General features: G+C 44.8%; 1 protein-coding gene across 1 annotated transcript; it reads left to right on the top strand.

The window, feature by feature from the left end:
* The first annotated feature begins 1944 nt into the window (after positions 1-1944).
* ldlrb (low density lipoprotein receptor b) lies at positions 1945-11810 on the top strand. The gene is made up of 18 exons (XM_037472939.2): positions 1945-2184; positions 5172-5297; positions 5557-5679; positions 5899-6276; positions 6418-6540; positions 6627-6746; positions 6947-7069; positions 7221-7349; positions 7484-7655; positions 7781-8008; positions 8121-8239; positions 8375-8514; positions 9246-9387; positions 9488-9637; positions 9730-9900; positions 10113-10187; positions 10279-10439; positions 10572-11810. Exons 1-18 carry the CDS (start codon positions 2118-2120, stop codon positions 10608-10610), a joined length of 2586 nt encoding a protein of 861 aa, XP_037328836.2. The 5' UTR covers positions 1945-2117; the 3' UTR covers positions 10611-11810.
* Positions 11811-15169: the final 3359 nt, after the last annotated feature.

Here is a 15169-nt window from a genome sequence, read left to right as displayed (position 1 = left end):
GTTGACCCTGATTCACTGGACGAGTGTCACATGCCACAACATACAATTATTTTGATAAAGCAGCGCGCAGTCTGCCCGTCGCTGCATGTTTTAGAGACTCTAGTTGGTATTGAATGTGTGATAAGAAGTCAAGGCTCCATCAAGGCCTCACCTGATTAAGACCAACATGCATTTCTATATGGACTATTAACTATGGTTTTATGGTTTCATTGTTTGTGGCTGGTTTCGTTTGTGCATGAGCCTGCCGTCTCAGAGCTCGTTTGTCTGGAGATTTGCATCATGTGTAAATGTGGGTGTGGTCCCCACTCTCACCCCACAACAATCTAAATGTAGTCAAAATGAAAACTTAGATGGAGTCATTTGTGGGAGTTACCCTTTTCTTAAATTATACTTTACTATAAACAGCATTATAACGATGAATACATGTTTCTTCATGCTTATAAGTTGAGCCACATCCAGCTGTTCAAAACTGTAAAATCAACCTTTTTCAAATGAGCCAAAATCATTTTATTTCCAATTTATTGATCTTTCCGTGCTTAATTTTAATGCATGCATTATTTTTAGATGTAAGATAAACATAATAATGCTGCAAAATCTCCAAAACGGCAACTCAAAACAGACTCCTTGTTTTAAACATTGTTCTCTTGTTCTCAATAGTACCACAGACTTTTTTCACAGGGGACAATCTGACATTTCACAGTATGAAAAGCACAGGTGTAAATAATGACTTAACTAATGCTTCAGTTTCAGAGTATTGTGATTCCTGGTCCAATGTGTCACTGCCCTGGTTCACGGCGCTTATTAAGGAGAACAAAGCTTTCATAAATAGTATTGGTAACACCTGTACTTTTGCTACAATAACAAATCCAAATGCCTAAATTAACAATGGCCCATTGTCTCTTGTTAAGAGTCACGGTGATTTTTACTCCGCCATGTATTTGCTCAACATGGCTCACTTCTGTCCTGCTAAGACTTACATTGATGTCAAATAAAATAGATGTTTTACTGAATTGTGTGGAAATGAACCGTGCACCCACACACATTTGCATGCACTGAGGGGCGTGGTAACAGCAGGTGTAGTGATGCTCGGTGTAACAGAGAGTATGTAATCCAGCCGCTTTTTCCACATTCCAGGAATAACTCCCGCAGCTCTTTCCCTGACTGGACCGACCAGGAGCCTGACTAAGCTCCTCCCACTCTACACATACACACACATTACCCTAAAGTGTTACCCTGGCCTTGTCTACCAAACCTGTCTCCACGCTGATCTCAAACGGATTGAGAGCATCCATCGATTCAGGCTTCACTGCTCGTCCAAACTGTGAGGTCAACATCCTTACTGAGCTGTGTGTGTAAAACAGATTGTTTTTTTATTGATAGGGACAATACCAGAACCAAAATATGGAATAAAGTTATCGTCCTGTGAGGCTAAAAAGAGGATGTGTTTCGAAAGATAGCCAGAATATACACACAAAATACAGGTATTGTTTCAGTGTTGATTTCAACATGTGAGAAAACTAAACAAGGAGAAATACAGCGGCGGGGAGCGATTCTCCTCCATGTCGTCTCTGTGGGAAACAAAGCTACACACCCACAAACCCCTGCTGCTCTGGATTCATATAAACAGAGGGCATGACATGATCACAGGGGCCTCCACTGAAGGCTGTGACATGGTTTGCTGGTTTGCTGGGCCTGATATCTTTAAGGACGGCTGTCTCATCGTCCAGTAGGATGTCCTGCATGCTCCTCCACTTCATTACATTCATTCCACTCTACACGCACACACACACACAGGAACACACACTTGCGAAGGAAGAGAGGAAGAGATGGGTAGACGGAAGAATGACGCAGTGATACAGCATACTTTGGCTCCTCCCCCCAGTGATGATTTGGCCACTTTTAAACATCACACCACCGCTCTAGCCCCGCCCCCCCGCCGTCAGCCTCATAGATACTCGTTGGCTCTGCGCATTGTTAAGCTGGCGCTCGGCTCTCCACGCAGCCTCTTGTCACTCCACGCACCCCCCTCGGTCACTCCGCAGACATCCTGCTGCGAACTCGCCCTCTCCATCTCTTCACTTTAGCGGTCAAACAGGGACCAGCCGGCGGGACTGAGCATGACGTGGATCCTCGGGCTGTGCACATGGGGCCTGCTGGTGCTGCTTCAAACTTCGCCACAAGCCGGTAAGGATGGGATTTCCTGGCAAGTAAACCTTCTTACCACGCGGAGTAGCACCGGTGTGTCGAAGTTGGCGGAGCTTATTTATTGCGGCTGTAAATTTAAATATAAACCCATGAAATAATGTGTCTTGGTTTCCACAAGGCTATTAAACACGTTTCCATGAGCGTATGCGCTGATGTTAAGTTGAGAAATATTTAATTTAATCTAGGATTTTGATTCAAATTGAATGAATGTGATACATTAAGGATGTAGATGAGTAGGAACCAAGAAATGCAGTGAGCGAGTATGAATTGGAATTTACGCACCGCGCTGTGATTGGTTGGTTGCGCTCTAGAATGCAACCGATCCCGTGTCACAAGCGTAACATAAAGCACAAATGGATTAATTGATAAATTACCTTTTTTTTTAAATGTTTTTTTTTTATTTTATTTTTTGTTCTGGAGTAAATTAACGAAAAATGAACATTTTCCTTAGTTTTAGTGCATCATGTCCATTCAGTTTGGCCTCAAATGGATTTTCCTGCCTTTTTTATTGTCACGGAAATAACACGGTAGGTGATGGAGTCAACCTAAGGGCCCTTACAGCCCAAATCAATATTAAATTGACTTTAACCCCATTGTGCCAGACAGTAATCCCCCGATAATCTCAACTCTGCTTCATGAGTTTTTCAGATTAAAACTGTTAGAAGTTCTTTTTGGTTCACTGCATATGAATTAATCAGATCTAGGATTGTGTGATTGGATGTTTAAGGTGTGCTTTCCTTCTTTGTGTAAAGTTGGAGCCCTGGTTTATTTAATGTCTCCACTTTGTGTTTAGCAGACTGCATTGATTCACAATAACAACCTTTTCATCTTTCGCTGAACAACTAGTGGGCTGCAGGGGTAAAATGAATGTTGCACAGGTAATGTGCAGCAGATTGATTCACAGACAGCAACCTCACCATCAAGTACGGAACTTATGGCGCAGTTTTTAAAATGAAATCATCAGATGAGTCCTTGGCATTTGGGAAATCAATTAATTTGGCCACATTACTGCACAGCCGTGTTAGTGCTACCCAGAAAACGTATGAAAGTACATCTACACTAGATCACTACAGAAGTGCCATCATGCATCATGCTTATTTAATTACTGCTGGGTGTGTGTTTGAGTCAATAGAGACCTCTTTGTAAAGGTTTTTAGTGTGTGTGTGTGTTGTATTAGTAATGCATGCATGCCATAAAAAGACAGGTTGCCATTGTTAGGGGACGAGTCGTTGTCTCAAAGGGGGGGACAGTTGTTATGCAGCTTTGTGATGACAACTTGTCTAACCTCTTTGGAGTATCTGCTATCGGTTCCAGAAGTTCCTGCTGTCGCGTGTGTGACTGTGCTTACGTGGTTTGTGCGGTTTGCTGGTTTTCATGTTCACACTTTGGGTATAAATAGCATCTACTGAATAAGATGCAGTTTCCCTTTGCTTGCGAGGGTTGTTTTGTTGTTTACCTGAAGTACCAAAATTATTCAACTTAAAGTCAGGCTTACTGAGTCCGATTTGAAGTAGATCTTGAATAAATACTTCTCCTGAGGCCTTAACAGTAAATGACTAATATATTCTTCATGAGACTTCATGTAAAGAATTAAGAACACCTCCTTTTTGTCAACTTTATTCTTGAACCATATGTGGAACATTAGGAGTGGAAATCCAAAATGTGCTCCTCAGAGGAGTTTGAAGTTCAGAGTCCAGCCCGCTTTTGCCTTCTCTTCCGCGACTGGAAGGAATGAATGGTTCTGTAAGTGGGGAAGTGAGCGAGAGCTGCCTTTTCGTCACTGTACACATTTTTAGGAAAAGCTGGTTCATGAGGAACAGCTTTTTGAATCTCTGCTCCTGGAACCCACTCCTGCCCCCCCCCCCCCTTAAGTGTGAGAGTGGCTTGCCGTGGTTTCCCTGATGGCGGGTGGGCTAGACGGGAACAGCCTCTTAAGATCGGCCAAAGTTCCCCCCCCCAAAGCGAACCTTTAACCACTGTCCCTGTTTGACCGTCATCACTTATTGGCACACACATCGACAGACTTCTTTGTGTATGGAGTCTCCTCCTCTGTCTTTTGGTCACCGTGATGATGCTGTTCTGAGGGATCTACCAATGATCAACTGGTGGTGTGATTGTGCGACTCCTCCCATGCCATTGTCTTAAAGCGATAGTCTGTCGTGTCCCCGGACTCCAGGTGTTTCAGGACAGACGGGAAGTGCAGAGGTGAAGAAAGGCGTCCCTTGGTTTGAAAGTGCCTTGACGTCGGTGCCATCTTCGCTCTCTCTTGTGGTTTTGATGATGCGTCATCGTCTCGGGGCTAAACCTCTGAGCCCCAAATAAAAAGACGTCACTCTTACAGGTCATACCCCTTACAACTTTCCACTGGCATGACAAAAAGAGGCGTGTGAGTGCCGTTTCATACCAGAAATGAGTCAAAGCAACTAGTTTGTGGCTGGTTTGGATCTGGTTCGATTTAATTTTGGCTGCTATGCACAGCTGCTGTAGAGGCCAACTCCGACCAAAGCTGCTTTTTTTTTTTTTCATCTAATGAATATCTTTCACGAGTATCATTTTGTTAATCTTTACTTATTTTATCTTGATAAGATATGGACTTTAATGTCCAAAAGTGAAAGGACATGAAGTCAAATTGAATTGGAAATGACGTTTTTGTAATGAGGGGATTAAGAACAAAAGTCATACTGGTCTGTCCAGACGGGACATGGAAGATTTATTACTTCATATCTTGTTCAAACACGAGTCAGGGATCCAGACAGTGTTGTTCTCTGAGAGGAAAAGGTGTGGCTGTCTGTTATCTGAACATCGGTGACTTTCAATGTGTAATTTCCGATTAATTATTAACCTCACATTGACACCAGTTTGTTTTGTGTTGACACAACATTTTTCATTTTTCTACATAGTGCCTACCAGCAAGAACATGTAAATGCTGCTAACTTCTCTGAATATTCAACCATTGTCACTCACAGATGCAGCCTTCACATGCAGCTCCACTCAGTTGAGGTGTGGAAACGGGAGGTGCGTCACCACCAGGTGGATCTGTGATGGTACCGACGACTGCGGTGATGGAACTGATGAACTTCCTGCAACCTGTGGTGGGTTCTTTCATCATAAATGAATCAACCTATTGTTACACAAGTGAATACAGACTAAGAAAATAATTAAAACACCCAACTATTTTCTTCTGCTTGTAACATAAAAAAGTGAGGCGGAAACAACAACGCAACAACGGCACACCATAGTTTACATAAGTAAATGGTAGTTAAGTTTTATACTCTAGCTCAGTGTATCACCGGCCACTGTATTTGAAGCATTAGCATCACTTCATGCCATTCCTCTTGATTCTGTCCTCAGCAACCAAGACGTGTCTGCAGTCCGAGTTCAGCTGCGGCGCTCCCACCAACCAGTGTATTCCTGGAGCCTGGCATTGTGACGGCAAAGCCGAATGCATCAACGGGGCCGACGAGAATAACTGCAGTACGTTTCATATCCAATCATTTCACCCTCAACACCCGCGACGCTTCCCTCGGTAGTGCAGAGCAGTACCTGGCCGTAGTACCACGTGTGAAGCTTGTTCAACTCATCGCACGAAGCTTTTTGTAACCACACATAAGTCCGTGTCGTGTTTAGTGTGAATTTCACACCTCGTCCACCTCCAGCCTTAAAGTCACATGACCTCCTCTCTTCTCCCCACAGCGGCCAAGCAATGCAGCCCCGGCGAGTTTCAGTGCACCAACGGCCAATGTGTTTCCCCCGACTTCGTCTGCGACGGCGACAGCGACTGTTCGGACGACTCTGACGAGGCCTCCTGCCCCAAACCCACCTGCAGCTCTCAGTCCTTCCAGTGCAACAACTCGGCGTGCGTGCCGACCCGGTGGCGCTGCGACGGAGACGCCGACTGCCCCGACGGTTCGGACGAGTGGCCGCAGAACTGTGAGGGGCGGCTGCCGGACAAGACGCAGGTGACCTGCGGAGTGCACGACTTCCAGTGTGCAAACGGGGAGTGTATCCACAGCAGCTGGAGGTGTGACGGAGGCGACGACTGCTCGGATCATTCCGACGAGTTCAACTGCAGTGAGTGTGCTTTCATCTAAGATTCTAAGATTAAAGAAGATACACATGTCAATTAAGGTTTTCCTCCTCCCATTGTTTATCCATTGCCTCATTTAACTGTCTCTTTTTCATGTGTTTGTCCTTTTTATCTCCTTTTTGTAGGCGTCCCCACTTGTCGCCCCGATGAATTCCAGTGTAATGACGGTGTTTGTATCCACGGCAGCCGCCAATGTGACCAAGTGCCCGACTGCAGGGACCTCAGCGATGAGGTTGACTGCCACCCAGGTGACTGTTTGTTTAGGACCGGCGTGACCAAGTGTCTTTGCAGTTGGATCACGGTTGTATTCACACTCCCCTGATCCCCTCCGCAGCAAATGGATGTGAAGGCCCCGAGAAGTTCCAGTGTCACAACGGGGAGTGCATCAGCATGGACAAGGTGTGCGACCAGCGAAGCGACTGCAGGGACCGGTCCGATGAGCCGAGGGAGTGTGGTAAGTGAAGCAGAACTTGTTTTACCACAAAGGGCCTCAGACCCGGAAGTGAGGCCTCGTTGCTGCTCGTAGAAAAACGTGAAACGGCATCACAGCCTGGAAATTCGGATTTGAGTGAGTTCGCCGTGTGTTTGTGCCGGCATTAGGAAAAAGGCTTGTGAGGAATACTGAGTAAGCTCTGTGTATCTGCGTCTCCGTAGACCAAAACGAGTGTTTAACGGAAAACGGCGGGTGCTCCCATTCCTGCAACAACCTGAAGGTCGGCTACAACTGCTCCTGCCCTCCCGGATACAGCCTCAACGCGGACAAGAAGACGTGTGAAGGTGAGAGAGGAGGGATTGTGACAATTCAAATGTGCCCTATTTTAGAGCAACGCTATGATCAGCTTCGGAACTATACTTATGATAATTGATGTTATTTGCAAACTGTTGTCTTTCAATTTGCATATTGACCTTCTCTTCTCTCCGCCTGCAGACATCAATGAATGTGCTGAGGCGGACACTTGCACTCAGACCTGCATCAACCTGCCTGGCAGCTACAGGTGTGATTGTGGTGAGGGCTACAAGGTCGACCCAGTGAGCAAGACCTGCAGGGCCGAATTAGGTAATGGCAGAAAACCTGTCCTCGCTCCGGACGTGCTCTCGGGAGAAGCTGTCCTCTTCACGCCCCACAGATGTGCAACACTGTTTTGTTTTTTTAACACTTCTATTCTTCCCTCCTCGCCGTGTATTCTCCAGGCACAGAACCCACACTCTACTTCACCAATAGACACGAGGTGAGGAAGATGGCGGTGGACCGCAGCGAGTACGTCCGGCTGATCCCCGAGCTGAAGAACGCCGTGGCTCTGGACATGGACATGCCTAAGAAGATGATCTTCTGGTCTGACCTGTCTCTCAAGAAGATCTACAGGTTAAAACCTTTCCCAATCTGCTTAGTGGGCCGTATCAGGAAGTGTCACAGGGTCTAGAACTCTGACTTGCTTTTGTTTTAAAGCTGCTTACTAAAACAACTCGCCCTCGTGTATCTCCCGACAGCTCAAAGTTAGACGTGGCGGGGAGCTCCTCCTACCACTCTGAGGTTATTGGAAGCGGCATTGAGGCCCCAGAAGGCATTGCGGTGGATTGGGTCCATGGCAACATTTACTGGACTGACAGCGTTTTGAAGACTATCTCCGTGGCAACGACAGACGGCAGCAAGAGGAAGACCCTGATCACACAAAATCTGGAGAAGCCGAGAGCCATCGCAGTCGACCCTATCAATAAGTAAGTCACTGCGACAGATTTGTGAAAGTACTGAAATTCTTTTTGATTTATGCGGTGCAACTGGAGCTTTTAGTCGTTTTTGTTTACAAATGATTTATTTTGTCCTCTGTAGCTTTATGTACTGGACAGACTGGGGGGAGGAGGCCAAGATAGAGAAGAGCGGGTTGAACGGACGGTATCGCGTTGCCCTGGTAACAGATAACATCATGTGGCCCAATGGCTTGACCCTCGGTAAGCCGAATTTCATGCAAGCGCCAACTGGAAACTAATTACTTCCGTTCAGACTGTACGGAGAGCACACGCTTGTATTGACTAGACGAACGCCTTTTAACATGTCCTTGTGTGTTTCCTGTGCCCTGTGGACAGACGTGGTCAACCAGCGTCTGTACTGGGTGGACTCCAAGATGCACACCCTGTCCAGCATTGGTGTGAAAGGAGAGAGTCGGCACAGCCTCATTTACAGCGAGGAGAAGCTGGCGCACCCCCTCTCCTTGACTGTCTTTGAGGTCAGTGATGGAGTTCATGCAGCCCAAGAATCGAGAAATTTGACACTTTAAGGGGTTTGAGTCAAAGAGGTGTTTAAACATTAAACTTTACGTGAGACAAATTCTTACTCGACACCGGTGTAGAATCATTAAACAGGACATCTATTAAATTATACAAGCAGGAGAAGGAATTTACACACGTACACCGCATGCCCAAGGCTACTTAATGGTCACCTTCTCCATGACCTAATGAGACAGGTGGGGGCGTTGTTCCCGAGTGCCGGGCCCATCACGTTCTTTCCCCCAGGACTTATAGTTTTACCCCACCGGTCACAAAGACTTCTATCAGCTGCCATGACGTACACCGTAATCATCGTAGCAGGGTCTTGGAGGCCCTTCTGACTGTGATGTGACACTATTGCAGTTTTTCCAACAGAAAACAATGTAAATAAATATGAATAATCCTCAATCTAAAAGTGAAATGTATTCCTCCATGGTTTATTCATTTTAAAACACAACATAGCAAGGTACTTGACTAGCATATTTCATGCTTGTTACAAAGTAAGTTCATGCTTGTTTAGCGTTATACGGCTGAAATAGTTTAAAAGCATAGAGCCAGTGCTTAGTGTGTACTTTATTCCCTCCATTTAAATCAGTGGTGCTCATGTATTAATCTGTTGATGATTTGAAGAAACTAAACAAAATAATGTTGTCACAGTGAAATAATCTGGATGCATTTCTCCTCTGAACAGGACCGAGTGTTTTGGACAGACCTCTCCAACAGGGCTGTTTTCAGTGCCGACCGCCGGACCGGGAAGGAGATCACTCTGCTGGCTGCGGACCTGGACCATCCAGAGGACATCGTCCTGTACCACGACCTCAAGCAGCCAATCGGTACAGAGACATCTCTCTACCGGAGAGCTATAGTGATAAAAAAAAAAAACGAGCTGTAGAGGGCATACAATGATTTGCAATGCTTCGGTCTCTCTTGTAGGTATAAACAGTTGCACAGAGAGTGGTAAGAACGGAGGATGCGAGTTCCTGTGCCTTCCCGCCCCGCAGATCAACCAGCACTCTCCTAAATACACCTGTGCCTGCCCTGACCACATGACCTTGGGACCCGAGAAGAGGACATGTGTGACAGGTAGGTTTCCATCTGCACATGGCACTACAGATAAACTGACATTTAACATCAAGTCTCAAGTATAAACCTAATATTTATTGACTTATTCCCAGCACCCTCCGTTGCCCCTCCACGCGAAAACCGAACTAGTGCACCGCTCCGGCCCACAGTGCCTGCTACCACGGCTACGCCGGCTGCCACCAGCACCACAAGCACCACAAGCCGGACTTCCACTCCCTCGTCCCGCCAGCAAAGCACACAGCAGTCTGCCGCTACTGCTCAAGGTACAGGAAGGGGGGGGTCTGGGTTGTGTTGAAGTGATTACAAAATATCTGTCTGGAAAGTTCACATCAGAGGACGTCGCCTTGTCTCTCAAATCATTCTCAAGCACAGCTGAGCCAGAGGAAGTCCTCAAAGAGACTTATTTAAAGTGATTTCTTTCTATTCATATATTTATATATGGAAGACGGTTATATTGTATTTTCTGCTGTTTCAGGCAACCGATTGGAAGCCTCGCCCGAAGAAGCCCATTCATCCCACCCTGTGGCCCTCTCCGTCATACTGCCGATATGTACGTTCTTCTACTCACTCAGCCCACACGTGCCCAACTTTCCCTACCTCTTCTAACTGGAGTCACTCAAACCTCCTTTTTTGCTCTGCAGTGGTCATGTCCGTGCTGGTGGTTGGAGCGATGTGGCTATGGAGACACTGGCGTGTGAAGAACACCAACACCATCCACTTTGATAATCCAGTGTACCAGAAAACCACGGAGGACGAGATGCACATCTGCAGGAACACCTCTGAGGGCTATGTTTATCCACAGGTATCTCCACTTTGATCCCAAGTCACTTTATTGTTCATTACAAACGGTCCCAAAGAATAGACATGCATATTGGTTTACCTCGATATAGAATACTGTTATGCAGCTATTCAGCGTTACTTTCTTGTGTTGCAGAGGCAGATGGTGAGCATGGACGACATGGATGTGGCATGACCCAAAGATGAAGAAGACACCAGATGATTGTCAAGTGAGGTTATTTCTGATGCAAACATGAAGCAACAGTGGCCTCTTTTTTTTTTTTTTTTTTTTTTTTGCCCTCCCCCCCATGAGCTCATTTTGCAGCTTATGTTTATGACCACAGCATTGTGCCGTCCAAAACTATTGTAGGAATAAATTAAGCCAAAGAGCATGAAGCCTTTTAGTCTGACCATAGAATAACTTATAATAAAAAAAATGAAGGATTCCTTGCTTTTCAAAGACTATTTGGAAGATATCTGAAGATTGTCCTACTTTGCCGCCAACATGGCCTCCTCATAAACGTTTACCTTGCGAAGCCTGATCTACTCTATCCGTACATTCATGTGCCTTCAGTTCACACAAATAATTCAACAGGGTTAATGGGATGTGCATAAATGCCTTAGTGACCTCACTACCTCCCAAACCAGTGTGTGTGTGTGGTAGTTTGTGCTTTAGCCACACGCAGTGATAGCCTTCATAGTCTTTTCTGCTGGGTTAAGGCTCGCACATTTGGTTGTTTCCAACGTAAAGCCCATTTCTATCAGTACTCTCTTGCTGTTTTTTTGCTTCAGATGTGTGGAGAGTCATACAAAGACTGCAGTTTACTGAAGTCAACCAAAGTGAAGAAAAATGTAAAAATGTTACCATAGCATGTAAATAGTTCCTGTAAATATTATTCAAAACACTCAAGTTCACTCTTTTGTTTCTGATTTACATTTGTAAATTTTATTCAAGAGAAGTTGTAAATATGTCAGATTCTTTTATTTATTGATGGAAAAAAACACGTTTTTTGATTGTAGTCATCTGACTGTTGTGTTGCTTCTGTTCCAGCTAAGCCAGTATGGCTGTTACACTGTACGGCTGTTACCTAACTGATGTTCAATCAAAACTCGGTTTGCTCTGTTGTGTGTGTGTGATATCCTGTGTGTGTCCCTACTGCAGCGTGGGGCCGCAACTTAATATAAGTGCTCTTATGGCCCGTTTTTCAGGGATAAATGACATAATTTATTTTGCGTCACCTTCCTGTGTTTCCATGCCTTGTTGTATTTCCACGGTGAAGCGCACACTGTATGCACGCACAAAAATGTATGGACAACATCTGTCTTGTTAATGCACATTGCTTTGTTCTCTTTTGGTTGTGTTGGTCTTTTTCTATATAAAAGTAAAACTCTCTAATCATCTGTCTTTCTCTTCAATGGAGGTCTGTTTCACTAGAATTGTATTATGACTGAACTAAACTGGGACATGAGACAAAAAGCTTTCCATGAGATCCGGTCCTGATAATTAGATAATGTGAGACCACAAGATATATAGTGATCACTTCTGAATGTCTTGCCGAGCTCTCTGCTGACACAGCAGATTGTATGTGGTACAGTTGCTGTCCTTGAAACCCTGAGAACGTATCTCCATCAGACTCTCTGCCTTAGTCTAAACAGCAGATTTGTGGCCATGAGATGTTCTATCGACTGGGACGATATTAACAAATGTGCTTCTTGAATTTCACTCAAAGGTTTATTCTTTAAAACTCTCACTCCAATCACTAGACCTTGAACGTCGGTATATCTTCAGATTACCAAGACTAACCCTGACCTGGCTTTGGCTTTGGACCAGTTGTCATAACCCAGCGGACTGTCCACCTTCAGTAGCATTAACCAACCATTGATGTAGAATCCAAGAATGGTTGTGTAAAACAGAGATATACGGGTGCTGTTCAAGAGCCTGGGATGGGATGACACACCAATGAAAGAACCAGCAAACATCCTCTCTGTAATCTAATATACATCCTCCATAATTCATGTTTAATAATGGTTCCTCCCTCTCGAATGACAGCAGTGCTCAGACCACTACAGCCCATTAGAGAGCAGCAAGTGTATGTGTGTGTTGAGGTTTATAGTGAGTAGAGAAAAAGGATTTTTAAACTTCACCTCAAGACCCACATTTCTTTTTCTAAAAGCTCTGCTCTGATGGGTGAAAGTCAAGGAGATGTTCAAATATATTCAAATGAATTTGTTACCCAAACAAATGACATGAATAATGACTTCCTAGTTTCAGCCATACGTCCATGCACCATAGTTTACACAATAAAAGCTGTCCAAAACCACTCTGAAGCCGCTGAGAGAGAGAAATGAGTGAAAAGCTTTTAGGCCCTGCAGCAGTGGAGTGTAGTGTGAGACAGTTTGACGTCAGTGACAGGCGGTGTTTAGGGACACAGCTCCCATTGTCTTTTTACTAGGAGTCTTTGGTATGTCGCTTTTCAGGACCTGGGCTCCACATTCCATCGTGAAGGACGTCACGCCCGCTAGCATCACATGCGCTGAAGGCCAAGTTGTGTCTTTAGCTTTCCGTACTTTCGCTTTACTTGAGACTTTGTTATTCAGTCCTCGATAAAACGGTTGCTTCAACACTCAATTGTGCCAATTGCATCTAATGCGCGTTTCCACAGCAACAAGCAACGTCGTTGTTGACAGCTTTCTACTCAGAACAAATTAGCCTGAGACCTATGAAGCAAACAGGCGGATACACCCGAGGCCCAGGGGACCGATGACACCTGCTATGCTCCCTGTCACGGACTCTCACCGAGCTATTTGCATACGCCGTCACCCTATTGGCCGGCTGGCAAGCCGAAGGGTGGAGCTCAGCTCACGCCACCGACACACCTGAGGGAAGGGGAGTGACAGCGAAACAATGGAGGTGGAGGATGGGGACAACAAGGAGTGTAGAGGTGGGTGGGTGTTGATATTCCCCTGTCAGGCTGCTAAACAGGGCTCCAACTGTCCTGAATGATAAAGGTAACAACAACAGTCCTTCTGAGCCCTGCCCGAACACCTGAGGGCCGAAACTGAACCGCAGCGCCTCTCTGAAATATGGTGCTGCTCTGCTGGGTATCCGGCATCCATTACAAAACTAGCACTCGTGAAGCCGTCGGCACGGGTTGGTATCGGGGGGGGGGGGGAAATCTCTTTGGATCGGAGCCTCCATGCTGAGCTCAACCGCTCAAACCCCAACAGTATCCCTCCACTTTCAACAGAAGAGCACTTCAGTGGTTCCCAGGCGACTGACCGGAGGAGGTTACAGAGTACAGTTCACAGCTGGCTTTCCCACGGAACCAATCATTGTGGTCAGATGTTTCAAGAAACCCAGTTGGCTTTTTTTAACCTCCACCAATCAGCCACACTCCGCATTACACCTGGTCCTCGCAGGTTGATTGTTAAAGGGTCCGGGTGGAAGCAATAGAGTCGTTATCTGTAGAGGCAGCAGTCCATGCAATATAATAATAAGAATAATAAACACACACACACACACATAAACACAATCCATAAAAATGGCACAGCACAGTAGAAACACCGCATTGGACTCCTAATAGGCTGACATTAGCTTCAAAACTGTATGAAACAAGTAAGCAATGGTAAAAACAGTTACACATCTTTATAAGGCGATCCACATTTTGTTGTTTCATCTCCTCCTTCTTTCAGCCCAGCTGTGCTCGGGTCAGTAAAACACTTCAAAGGCTCAGACTATGAGTTTATATCAATTCCAAAGAGATGAGTATTAGAATACTATTTCAGTCATGTGCTTACAGTAAGGAAATAGTAACGTAAACCTCGCTGCAATAACAATGTTGTAAAGAGCCAGAGAGGGATGTGGTTGAAGCTGAGGGGAACTGATACTTACACAAGGAAAGAATGTTCTTTTCTTAACTAAATATTGATTTGAACGGATGTAAGATTGACATTTAAAAACCATAATATAATTTAGATTTTACCATCGACTGGAGAAAAAAAAGCAATCTAATGCTGACAAACTGGGGAAAGGGTCAAATGTCATTTTGTGAACCGTGTCAAACAGAGCGACCAGTTGCTTTCGAAAGGTCTTCATGACTGCAGCTCATTTCCTGAGTGAACACATCATATTTAACGTTTAGCTATCTTGTTTAAAGCTTTGGTCCAGTCAAGGAGTACCAAGCCTTTGTGGACAAAAGAGAAGGGACATTGGAAAAGACTGATCTCCATCTGGCCCTCAGAGACACAGGCCTCTGTCTTGGTGTGTTGTTGTGAGTCACAGCCGTCCTACACATGCCTGATAAGAAGAAAGATTTCATCTACACTAACAGAGCTACAATATCTGACTGAAAAAGTACATCTGGGAAACTTTACTGTGTAACAAAAGCCACTGTGTGAAACTGCAACAAGGTTTCCTTCTGTTACTGTTCAAATATATGTGTGTATATATACATCTATATATATCTATATATATCTATATATCTATAGATATATATATAATGAAATAAAATATAATTCATTCTCCCCCATGAGTTATTGAGGTGAAAGTTGTTAGTTTCTCATGGGAGGAAAAACATATATTTTTGTCCTGCAGAAGCAACACAAACACTGAACACAGCGTTTGATCAGAGCAAAAAAATAAAAAATATCAAATTCTTAGCATTCAAGTAGTAGGAAGTATAAATTATATATATATATGTAGCCGAGGGTTATGGTACGCCTATACTTGGGTTAATAAAAAAACAACAACACGGC

The sequence above is a fragment of the Pungitius pungitius genome, chromosome 9, assembly GCF_949316345.1.
Source record: "Pungitius pungitius chromosome 9, fPunPun2.1, whole genome shotgun sequence".
In the NCBI taxonomy this organism is placed as follows: domain Eukaryota; kingdom Metazoa; phylum Chordata; class Actinopteri; order Perciformes; family Gasterosteidae; genus Pungitius; species Pungitius pungitius.
Note: the sequence above shows the minus strand (reverse complement) of the source record. Positions and strands in the feature narration are given on the sequence as shown.

What these genes read in the sequence shown, in the direction of transcription:
- ldlrb (XM_037472939.2), top strand. Translation starts at nt 2,118, where the DNA reads ATGACGTGGATCCTCGGGCTGTGCACATGGGGCCTGCTGGTGCTGCTT. An exon ending in GGCCGACGAGAATAACTGCA is followed by an intron (nt 5,680 to 5,898) that starts GTACGTTTCATA and finishes TTCTCCCCACAG; the next exon opens with CGGCCAAGCAATGCAGCCCC. An exon ending in GAAGAGGACATGTGTGACAG is followed by an intron (nt 9,638 to 9,729) that starts GTAGGTTTCCAT and finishes ACTTATTCCCAG; the next exon opens with CACCCTCCGTTGCCCCTCCA.